This window comes from Battus philenor, unplaced genomic scaffold (genome assembly GCF_028537555.1).
Source record: "Battus philenor isolate CCGP_79_NKW_IND1 unplaced genomic scaffold, ilBatPhil1.0.hap1 SCAF_16, whole genome shotgun sequence".
Classification (NCBI taxonomy): Eukaryota; Metazoa; Arthropoda; class Insecta; order Lepidoptera; family Papilionidae; genus Battus; species Battus philenor.
The window spans coordinates 8,417,191-8,428,543 of NW_027181678.1; the positions used below are offsets into that span (position 1 = coordinate 8,417,191).

Below are 11,353 nucleotides of genomic sequence, written 5' to 3' on the forward strand. Positions count from 1 at the left end.
GAGCTACGAGAGTTCCAAACGCGCCGTGGGCCGAGAAAAACCCTCGCTAAGCTTACATGGGATTTGAAAAGTGTATTGGACAGTATATTCAAAAGTTATGCAAAACAATTTGAATAGTCTTATGCTTGTTTATAGAGTGGTGGTGGGCAGGCGCATGCGTGGGCGGTGCAGTATTGTTATGCGCCGCGGGTGCGCTTGCGCGCCCGCACCTGCGTCGCCGGAACGCAACCGCCGCAGCAAACCCCGTAAGTCACCGTGAATTATTTAATTACCAAATCAGTAAGAGCTGGTAGATGCGATATAGGTAAGCCCCACTAGATGGACTGCGCACTGGGACTTTAAAGTCGTTGCATGCGGGCAGCGCAAACCCAGTCATAGTGACGAACTTTGTCAGAGGCCTTTGCTTGCAGTGGCCATCTATCAGCTAATGATGATGATCATAGTATTACATTTCAAAAAAATGTTTAGTACGTAACACAAAATTAACTACACCGTAAATGCCAAGATATGTGCTAATATTTTTTTTGTTTTAATATCCAGAAACACTAAGAAATTATAAAATACATTAATTGCAGCGATGTATACCCAACGCCAATAACAATATCAGACCTTGCATAAATACTTACCTTGTAATTCCTAGCGTAATTAAATTAAAGAGTAATGTTAAATATAAAAAAATATTATAAGCACATTTACTTATTAGTGATTATTGAATAAACATAAACAATATAAAAAATACTTGTTAAACTAACATTATTTTTGTTTTTTGTAACCGTCTCTTTCTGATTAGTTGAGAGTTACATGCATAAAACAAACTTGTGTATAGTACCACTCTGAAAATACTTCTGTAAAGCATTAATAGAATCGTTTTTATGGTACATATCCATTAATGTAGTACAACCTAAGGTACTAAAAAATGTAATGTTATTTATTGTAAGTAAACAATACTATTTTTTTTTTTCAAAACACTCAAAATCAGTTTATTAGTACAAGAACAACGTCTAGTACAAGCTTTTATCAAAAGTGGCTAGTGAACTGCAATTGATTATTGTTAATCTAAATATATTACGTATATTAAAAAAAATACTTTTCACGTTTACTAAGCATTTTTTCTTAAAATATACAATACTTCTGCGTAATACAAATATTAAAGATTATAAGGATTCCGATACATTATTTTTTTTAATGTTATGGTATTCGACGTTACATACAACTCGAGTACAGCTCAATCATTGAGCAATGCCAACCGTCTCGTCTCACGAGCCGACAAAACGCGTCATCGCTTACTATTACAATTATAGGTGCGCATACATAAACGAGACGGTGGCAGAATCGAGCTTAATTTACATGTGTGTTCACTTGTATATATACACACTGGCATCTAGTGCGGCCCACACTACCGCGTGGAGCGTATCATTGCGTCTTCCTATTGAGCACACGAATGCAAGTAGACAGATCGTTCACTTGTGTGCGGCGTCGATGTATACGACGCGGGAGTGTGTGCGGCGACATCGGGGCAGCCGGTGCACCGTCACCCGCCCGTTCTCCCCGCTACGCGACTGAGAACACCGCGGCGCGGCGCGGCCGCGTCCGCGTCATTGAACAACAAGACTCACTCGATGGCAGGCGTCTTCCTGCCAATATGAATAAAAGAGTTCTCTGCAACTCTCCTACAAAATACGCGATAGTGGAATTTATATGTTATCTTTGTTTTTTAAATTATTTATTTTTATAGTGTTGTAACATAAAATAAAACATATTTTTATTTATTAGTGAATGATAGTTAAATTATTAAAAAAAACGCTTTACGGGTGTTGTATTCTCCGTGTTTTGCCTTGTGGTTGTTTTGTTTTAATATTTTAAACATCGACAAAACAAATTTGCCAATATGAGTGACAGTGTGAAACCAAGCTGGAGTTAAACATGATAGAGTGTTAATCGATTTGTCCACTACTAGTTAACCTACCAGCGTGTCACTACTATCTATAAGAGTGAATCCTGTCATCGGTGAAAATACATCTAAGTACGAAATCGTGGACAATACTAATCCAAATAGTAAGTATATTAACGACCAATGACAAATCAAAGACAATATCGTTGTAAATATAAGCTTTATTTTATACTAAATTCTTCATAATAATGAGAGGCTTAAGAAAACGGTGATAATAAGTTGATCGTAAGAGATAATATTTGTGGAGGAGTCGAGCGGCTGTTGGCTGACAGCGGCTGAGTGAGGCCCGAGGCGGACGGCGCGGCCGCGAGACGGCGGGAGCGTGCCAAGTGATAAGAACCGCGCCGATAGCGACGTCACGCCCAGACGTTGTTTGTGTGAATTTAAATAAATTTTCATGACAGACAGTTCCGTAATCATCTCTTGCGATAGCCATGACTCGCCAACTTGGTAATATCAGTATAATTCTTGAGAATACTGTTATAATTAAATGGACGTTATATTAAATAAATGCACATTATTTCCATTAGAACCACAACACATAAGCATGACATGATGATTAGTTTTAAAATATTCAGTATTGAAAAAACTGGACAGTCAATGGCTTATGTTATATCAATTTTAGGGTATCCAATATTTATTAATAAATTGATTTTCTCTGCAATTTCCTCACTACTATATGTATTATTTGGACATTAATTTTAAGTATTATCTTTTTTGTCACAATATCCCGAATGTAAATCATGTACTAAAATAATTGTAATCATTACCACAGCTATCTTTTTGATTAATAAATGCATGAAACAGAAAAAAAGATTTCATTTACCATAATCTATTTCAGAAGGCCCCTTTGTAATACAAAGTATCATAACAAATATTAACAATAAAGTAACAAATATCTTGCATTATCTAATCAAAAATTGTGTAAAATCAGTAAGTAATACACATAACAAATATGTTAATCTCTAATTTTCCACTGAATTTCAAATTAATATGGGCAACAACATTCTTTTTTAATTTCAATATAACCATTAACATCACCTTAGCTTCTTTTTTAATTTCTCTAAAGAAATTCTCAATAATTGTTAATGACAAAAACTATTGTATTAAATTATAAAAGGTCTTTCAATATATATTAAACACTAGTATAAACAAGGAATTTTAATTACATTTTCAATTTTTTTATCACAGGTTTTGTAAAAAATTAAACTTTGATTTTAGTTCTTATAAAAAAAGTTATATTTAGTCTAATTAAAAAAAGTTAGATAGCTAGTCTATAAAAAAGACCAATATGAAGGAATCATTACCTCTGTTAACTATATGTTATGTGCAATACACAACTCCATTTAAAGTGACAGCACTGCATAATCTTAATCAATGAAATATTTGTGTGTATCTTTTTAGGTTACATATCAGCTATGTGTGTATATAGAGTGTAACACAACTCTGGGACTAGTTTGACCCACCAGTCCTGTTACACCCTGTACATAATCACATCATTTAAGTTGTTGGACATCCACCTCTGGATATAGGCCCCCTGATTTAATCTCCAAGAGAATAATTTAGTTTGTTAGTAAAATAATCTACAATACCAGAAAGTTAAAATTTTTATAGGCCTTTGGAAAATAATAAGTAACAAATTATTTTTGTTACATCTATTTAATTGAGTGTTAATTGATAAATTATAATTAAGTATAAGTAAGTTGTGCTACTTTAATTAATCTAAAAGATGCAACTTGTTTAGTTCAGACTTTATATTATTTTTAAATAAATAATGTTAAAAAAACCTTTATAAGACCTTGTTTATAGAGTAACACTGTCTCTCTGTGTTAAAGTTTGTAAAATAAATAGCAAATTATTGTAATCAATATGTAACCAAAATTATTTTCTTAAAGAATGCATTTCTATATTCAGATCTTTTCATACATATGTGTTATTAAATAAGCAGAGCTTACTGTATAAAATTAAAAAAGACTCCTTTGCAACACTTCATTTATCCTTAACAAATATATAATGTATGAGATGGTGAGATTAAAGATAGTGAAAAAAAAAACAAAGTTTTAAATTAAAATTTATCGACATAATAACAATGATAATATTCACATTAACATATCATGGATAAATAATATTTTAATAAAATAATATTTTAATATTAATGAAAAACAATCACATGCAAAATTTTCAAGCTGCACATATTTTTCTGCAAATATTTTTTTTACATACATAGGAGTAACTGCTTATATCTTAAATATGTCATGTTAATGAAACTCGTATGATCTTACATTTGTACTACAATATAGTCAACACACCAGTAGCATGGAAATTTGATTTCTTGAGTTTCTTGCTCTCTCTTCTCAGCAGATGCACATTCTGATGTAAATGCCTACTTGAATAAAGGTTTTTTTAATTAGAAATTTGTAGGATGTTATAGTTTTTAAAAGAATTTGAGTTGAATTAAGTTTTAGTGTTAAGGAGAACCACATAAATGAGAGCAGTGTGTTGTGACTTACAGATGCTCTCGGTTCAAGTGCCGGGGTGCGTGGGTATGGAGCGGTTGGGCGCGCCAGGGGGGCCGCGCCTACGGCACGATCACAGACATCACCATTCCACATTGTGAGTACACATGGTTTATGCGGTTTCAACTATTTTTTCAGGAAAGAGGCCCCTCCTAATATCATAACTTTGCCATTTTACTAGCCATTACTTATAAGATTCAAGTTTAGTATTTTTATTTCATTTATTTTGTTTCTTTATTTTTATTTTGAGGTTTTATCCTTGTTGGGATATGTATTATTGGATTTTATACTATATAGATTATGTTAGATTAATGTCCTCTTATCTTATAAACCTAAGCCATTAAATGAATATATTTATATAAACATATACAAATAACTGTAGACAGAAAAATAGTAAAACGAAAAAGAATCAATAAAAATATGTACTTACATGAATATTTGTTTGTTGTAAAATAAATAAAAGTAAAATTTAGGAATTTAACAAATAGCTTTGCACATTTCTAACAAAAAAATATAAAAGACATAGTAAAATATAATTGTTTTTGCTACTAACATTTGCAAGTTCAATGGGTGAACGTTTTGAGACTAAATTGTAAACAAAGAATGATAATTAATGTACTTACAGTTTTCTTTCCATGTTAGTATGAACCAGCCTATAAACAAAACAATATATTGTTGCTACTCAATAAAGCCCGTTATTCTAACAACTTTAATGTTCCATGTTAATTCTATTTCTTCCACGTAGAGAATCTTTGTTCCCTTCATTTTTGTATAAAGAAATATGTATTAAGTTTGTTGCTTTTCCTACGTTTTGTTATTTGTTTCTATAAAACTAAGGTATATTTTCGTGATTGTTAGAATTAATGATGTAAAGTATTTCCAAGTTAGTAATTCTAGTGTTAAATCTACTATATAAGCTACTTTTTGCCTGCATATATATCCATAGTTTTAAAAAATGGATTACAACCTATCATAATCCATATAATTTTTCATACTTTAAAAAACCGCTCTAGGAAAAGATAATATTTTCCGTGAGTTTTGTTCTAATGGAAGTTATGGTATGATAACCCAAGATAATCTGAAATATACTAATATCCTTTTCTTATCGTAACTATAATCTCCCACGAAGAACCCGTAAGTGTAACATTCGAAAATTTTTGACATGATATATAATCTTAAACAAGCCTAATAATTTGTCATAAATATAACGCCTCGGGAATATCGAACAATCAACATTTCGCCCCGTTATCAGGACTATTTTAGCCATAAATACGCTACGAGAGTCTATCGAAAGAGTAGAGCGAATTTTGTTATTTTAAAAATAATTTATGTATTCATAAACATCTCATCTACTTGATACCGTCTTTATGTTCTAAATCGTTTTGCGACACACTTACGGGCCTCTTCAGTTTGAGAAACAAGTCACAGGGTGCCAGTCTAGGTGATACGATAGGCTAGGCGACATCAGTTGTCTTTCGAAAAAAATTCCCACACAATGATGTGTCTACAAGCGTTATCATGACGCAAAATTTTTTTTTGTTCTTTCACAAATCCGAAAATTTCTTGAGAACTGCTTCGCACAAATTGCGTATAACTTGCAGGTAAAATTCATTTCTGACCGTTCTACCTTATGGAAAAAAACTCGTGATACACCACGCCCCGCAATCGTAAAAAACTCGAAGTAAAACCTTCACATTTGACCAAATTTGGCCTGCTTTTCTCTGTCTCGGCGCCTGCGTGTACTTCCATTAAAAAGCTTTCGTTTCCACCACATGGGTTTGTGCGTATCGTGCGTCACTAGATATGCAAACTTAAGTCGTCACAGACAGAATCCATCTGCTCTCATAGCAATGTTTATGAAATGCAAATTGTAAACGAATTTCGCGACAATCTCATGGCCCAATCTTTGGTTAAATTCGAATGGCTGTAGCCAATCAATATCTCTATCATTTACCCTTTCGCGGCCCTCCGGGAACACTGATAAAGATTTCATCTAAACAAGCGTTTGCATATGGTACAGTACATATGGAGTGCATCTGCGCATTTAATTTTTTCTTACAAACCTAGTTCATTTTTTTAATCCATTTTTTATAAAAAAATAAAGAATCGAGCGCAATCAAAACACGTCCGTTATCGTAATAAAGTTAAAAATCGTAGAACTGGGTCAGCAAACATAAGTACCAAGACAACGCCAAAAAAATCGAAATCAAAGTATACATCACTTACAGAATTCAAAAATCGCCATACTTTTCGGACATACTTAATATATAAATACTTGCTAACTTACAGTTTAGTACCATAGTCTGTTAAGAGTTATCTTCTTAATACTCCAGTTTAATATTATCATAATTACAATTCCAGGGAATGGGAGAAACAACAGAGACTGCAGGCTATGGTGGGCCGCCTGCAGGAGATGGTGGAACAAGAGACCCGCGCGAGGTCTGCCGCGGCAGCGGAAAGACTCGGTCTACCTCCCAGCATACGCTTGCCGGATGGCGAATATGGCCAGGATGCGCACCTGCAGCTGCGGGTGCCTTACCAGGTCCGTAAGTACCTTCTATACTAAACATGTTCCAAGTTTTCAGTTATTACTTTTGTTTAGTTAATTTGAAATCTTATCGTAAAATACTTATGCACAATTTTGGCAATATTATTATTAAGGAATAAACTCACAGTTTTGTTGTGATTACCTTTATGAATATACTGCAGTTAAAGCAATTCAATCCATAGTCTTAAAAATCTTTTTCTGATAACTTTTTTTATTTTATGATTTTAAAATACTATACCTATATGTTTACAAGACAAATTTAGTATTAGCACACATTCAACCATAAAGCGAGACAAGACCTAAACAATTGTTAAGAAATCTAGTGATACTTTTACACATAACTATATCATTATTAAGCAATCATGATATCCGAGCATTGTTATAATTAAGGGGATCAATAAAAAATTATACTAATTCTTATAAGTCCTTATGTGTGGCAGATATCTTTTAGTTAAACAATTAAATATAAGTAAATACTTACAAATGTAATTTAAGATGGCCGCTTTTTCTTTTACCTCTACAAAAACGTCTATAAAGTATTCCCAATTTCCCAACATTGTTGTTGAATTGATCATATGTAAGTTAACTTAACACTACTTAATTTCAAAGTCAAAATATCTTTACTCCAGTAGACATTTTCACGCACTTTTGAATCGTCAATTGTTTTAATAATGCTGATGAAATGCAATTTAACAGTATTTGATGTATACTTTATAATATCAACTAGGCAAAGGAGTCGACAAACCAAGCTCCTCCCCACATTTAGATCAATTAAAAACTCTTGCAATTGAATGCTATATTAAGATTTATTTAATTATTTAATATTTTACTTTTAATTTTAGAATTTTAACTAAGAAAAGGAAGTTCTTAAGGAAGCTTAGGTCCTCTTCTCAAGAACTTATTAAGGAGTTATCTATGCATACACTCAGACCCATTAAGAATTTTTTAAATGTAATTTGGGCATTACTATTTTTTTCTTATGTTTTTGTATTGAGAAGCATCATCAGAATACCTATTTTTTTTTTCAAACCCCTTTCAGAGAATCTTAGTGTAAAGTTATAAAAAGCCTGCACAATTCTTATTTGTAAAGTAAATATTAATTCATTTATGCGGCAATATCCCATAACAAAATACCATAAGGCAAAATGCTACGAAAATAAAAGGAGTCGTTAATTGTCCTACTTTTTTCCGAAGAGACCGAAAGAGGTAAAAAGGTAAATGATGCAAAATAGGGGGTATACTATAAGAAAATAAATAATACTTTCAGGAATAGAATGCTGAAACACTTTACTTATTAATTCTTACTATGATAAACATGGGCATATTTTAAAAATGAGTAACAGGGTTTTTCTTTCTCTTTATGTTAGGGATTCAATTATAATAATGATATAGGTTTAAAATGTCAGTATGTTCGTTTTCAGCAAGCCGAGCTGACAAGAAGCAGCTTCCAGCCACCGCCGAACAAGTGCGTGAGCGACGTGCCCGAGTGGGCGGGGGCGGGCGCTGGCGCGGCGGCGGTGGAGGCCGGGCCGGCGAGGCGCGCGGCCGGCAAGAAGGATGGGCTGCTGCAGAAAGCCACGCGCTGGTGGGTGCGCATGGGCGCGCGGCCACCAGCGTCCTTCCCCGCCGCGCCGCCGCCTTGCGTGATGGTCCCGCGCCGGGCGCTGCCCCCCCCGCCCGACGCGTGACGCCGCCTCGCCGCACCGCGCCCCCTACCATATCACGCTTACATTCCATTATCGGGACGATCACACTCGCCGAAGTGCACCCGCGCCCCGGAGTATTATAGACTTGCTAATTTATTTATTTGGGATTTGCGCCTGCGACGACTGGAACGCGTACCTTGTGATATGTGCGACGGGCCCGAGTGGTGACAGTGCGGAGTGTGCGGACCATGCGGACGGTGACGGACGGTGCGGAGCGAATGGCGCCGACAGCGGACGGGGAGCGCGACCACCCTTAGCATATGTTAATGGTTCCATTTCAATTTCATGAAACGACTGCCCGCTATTTGTGTTGTAGGTGTGTATGACGTCGCGTAGTGTGCGTCCGTGTTCCTCGCACTGTCTTTTGAGTTTCGCAAAACTAAGACTGAGATAAAATAAAAAAATAACACTTATAAACATAGTCTACATTGAATTATGTTGTCTTAGGTAAAATCAATTCAAATAGATACAATTGAAAGTATATAATATTTAATGAATGTTTCGATTGTAACCTTCAATGATATTGTATATTATGAAAGAGGTCAGTCAATAGGGAGGTAAATCTTACAGTGTACAGTCTCATGTTTAAGTAACCTATTGTAAACTTTAATTTTTTATCCATCAGCTATCTGTGTTTAAACAACTTTTATATTTATTTATGACAATGCAAATGTATAAAATAATGCATATCAGTACAGTAAAAGCGAGAAATATTACTTTACAAAGCATAGTTACTATTTAATTGTAAATAATTATCGTCTCTAATTTAATATTAGATTTATGATGACCATATGCCAAAATGAATGAAGGTCAATTCAATTGAGTGTTTGCTACATTCCATATTTATGTTGAAATATATTCAATAATTGCTATACTTGCTCGCACCTTCTCATGTCGCAGTGTTACAATGATTCTATTTACTATTCAGTCTCAACTCAAAGCAGTGTTTGTAATTAAGGAAAGCTTAAATACATATTAAATACCTAATCGTCTTCGCCATTAACTGCCATTTACTCAGATAAATTTGACAATATATCATTACAGATATTGCAATAAACTTAATTAAAATTTACAAAAAAAAAAAACAGATTTTCCTTAAGTACATAGAATATTAATAAACTATATTAGAACTTCTGAATAATAGTTGCTATAGATAATAAATTGTAAACTAAATATACTAAAAATGCCACATATTTAGTTTTATGGCAATAAGAGTTTATATTTTTTTTATCATAGCCATTACAATTACAGACGCAACTAGTCTGTTATGTTGCAGCTATGTTTTTATTCAGTAGATCTAAATAGTTTAATTCATGTATTATATTGGAATATATTTTTAAAGAATCTAATTATTGTTACTCTATTAAAATAATATTATAATATAATTTGCAATACTATAAATGTCAACGTATGTATATACAACAATCGCTAGTTGAAACAAAGGAGTGCAATTGTAATGTCTCATTTCATCATTCTGTTCAAAAAAAAATAGCAATGAAAAAATATATGTTCAAAATATAGAAGTATTCTTCACAAGTTTTTCAATAAGCATGTTCAAAATGGCAGCTTTATAGTAAAAGCTAAACTCATATTGACTAACTTTTAAGTTACTCTTTTTATGTAGCATCTGATGACATATCGAGAACAATCTCGAAAATACCCATTTTATTGTACCTTACTACTTTAATAGTCTTAAATTTATAATAAGTATTAGAAAAGCAGTCCTTATATAAAATGCTGACACAAATATAAAAGTTGTTTAAATTAGTGTAATATTCCATTTGTCATATTAATAAGTAAAAGCAAAAGCAAATTTTTAATAAAAAAAACTGCATTAAATTACGACCTACCAATAATTAAGACGTGATTTTATTTGACACTTAATCTAATTTTGAAGTTTGATTTGAAAGCACATATGTGGAGGCAAATGTAATGAATTAGACTGACTCATCTGATTATAAGCCACTTCTGTAGACATTCATATTCAACAAGAAGCTTATTAAACAATGCAACTTCTTGGTGTTATCTTATATGAGTTTTGGATATTGGGTACCACCGATCAATATCAATTATGATAATTAAGCAGTAGTTAATAAACTGCCATTCAATAATCCCCTAGTGAAAATGACGCACTCTCAACCACATATGTATAAAAGTGAAAGAGAGATGATTTTAGTGGTTGTCAATGAATTGTAAATAAATTTAAGGATGCATCTACATCAAGCCACTTTTTTTAAAAGGTCCAATTTTTTCATCAGATAATTCGGATTTCATCTGATTCAATGTCAATTTCCAATTTTTACATCGTCATTTCAGTCAAGGATCGTCATCAGTTCATCGTCACGTCAGTTCAGACAAGGCATAGACCTCCCCCAAAGAGATCTATGGGAGGATATACCATAATCGCCACGCCTGGCAGGTGGTATTACATTATAGAGGGATGCTGCTGCCCATCATTGGAGACTTTGTCAATGGTGGCAATACTATATAAACAATGCACAGGGTTAATTAAAAAGATTGTATTTCGGAAATCGAACCTACGGCTTTCGATTGCAAATCTCAATCAAGGTTACCACTACTCTTCTACCTATAACTTTTGTTACATTCACAATATAACTATCCGTCGTTGTTT

General features: G+C 33.4%; 1 protein-coding gene across 2 annotated transcripts; it reads left to right on the forward strand.

Moving 5' to 3' along the window:
- The first annotated feature begins 1,565 nt into the window (after positions 1 to 1,565).
- On the forward strand, positions 1,566 to 8,897 carry LOC137919223 (uncharacterized). Of its 2 annotated transcripts, none has more exons than XM_068762228.1 (4): positions 1,566 to 2,055; positions 4,464 to 4,564; positions 6,829 to 7,013; positions 8,437 to 8,897. In XM_068762228.1, exons 2-4 carry the CDS (start codon positions 4,464 to 4,466, stop codon positions 8,802 to 8,804), a joined length of 654 nt encoding a protein of 217 aa, XP_068618329.1. In that variant the 5' UTR covers positions 1,566 to 2,055; the 3' UTR covers positions 8,805 to 8,897. The 2 variants fall into 2 exon arrangements, with proteins under 2 accessions (XP_068618329.1, XP_068618331.1); XM_068762230.1 differs by having other exon boundaries at positions 4,447 to 4,564; positions 6,829 to 7,009; positions 8,437 to 8,789.
- The last annotated feature ends 2,456 nt before the right edge of the window (positions 8,898 to 11,353 follow it).

Excerpts from the sequence above, each read along its gene's own strand:
- LOC137919223 (XM_068762228.1), top strand. The coding sequence starts at position 4,464 with ATGCTCTCGGTTCAAGTGCCGGGGTGCGTGGGTATGGAGCGGTTGGGC. Across the intron at positions 4,565-6,828 it reads AGACATCACCATTCCACATT|GGAATGGGAGAAACAACAGA; the intron begins GTGAGTACACAT and ends TTACAATTCCAG. Across the intron at positions 7,014-8,436 it reads GCGGGTGCCTTACCAGGTCC|CAAGCCGAGCTGACAAGAAG; the intron begins GTAAGTACCTTC and ends GTTCGTTTTCAG.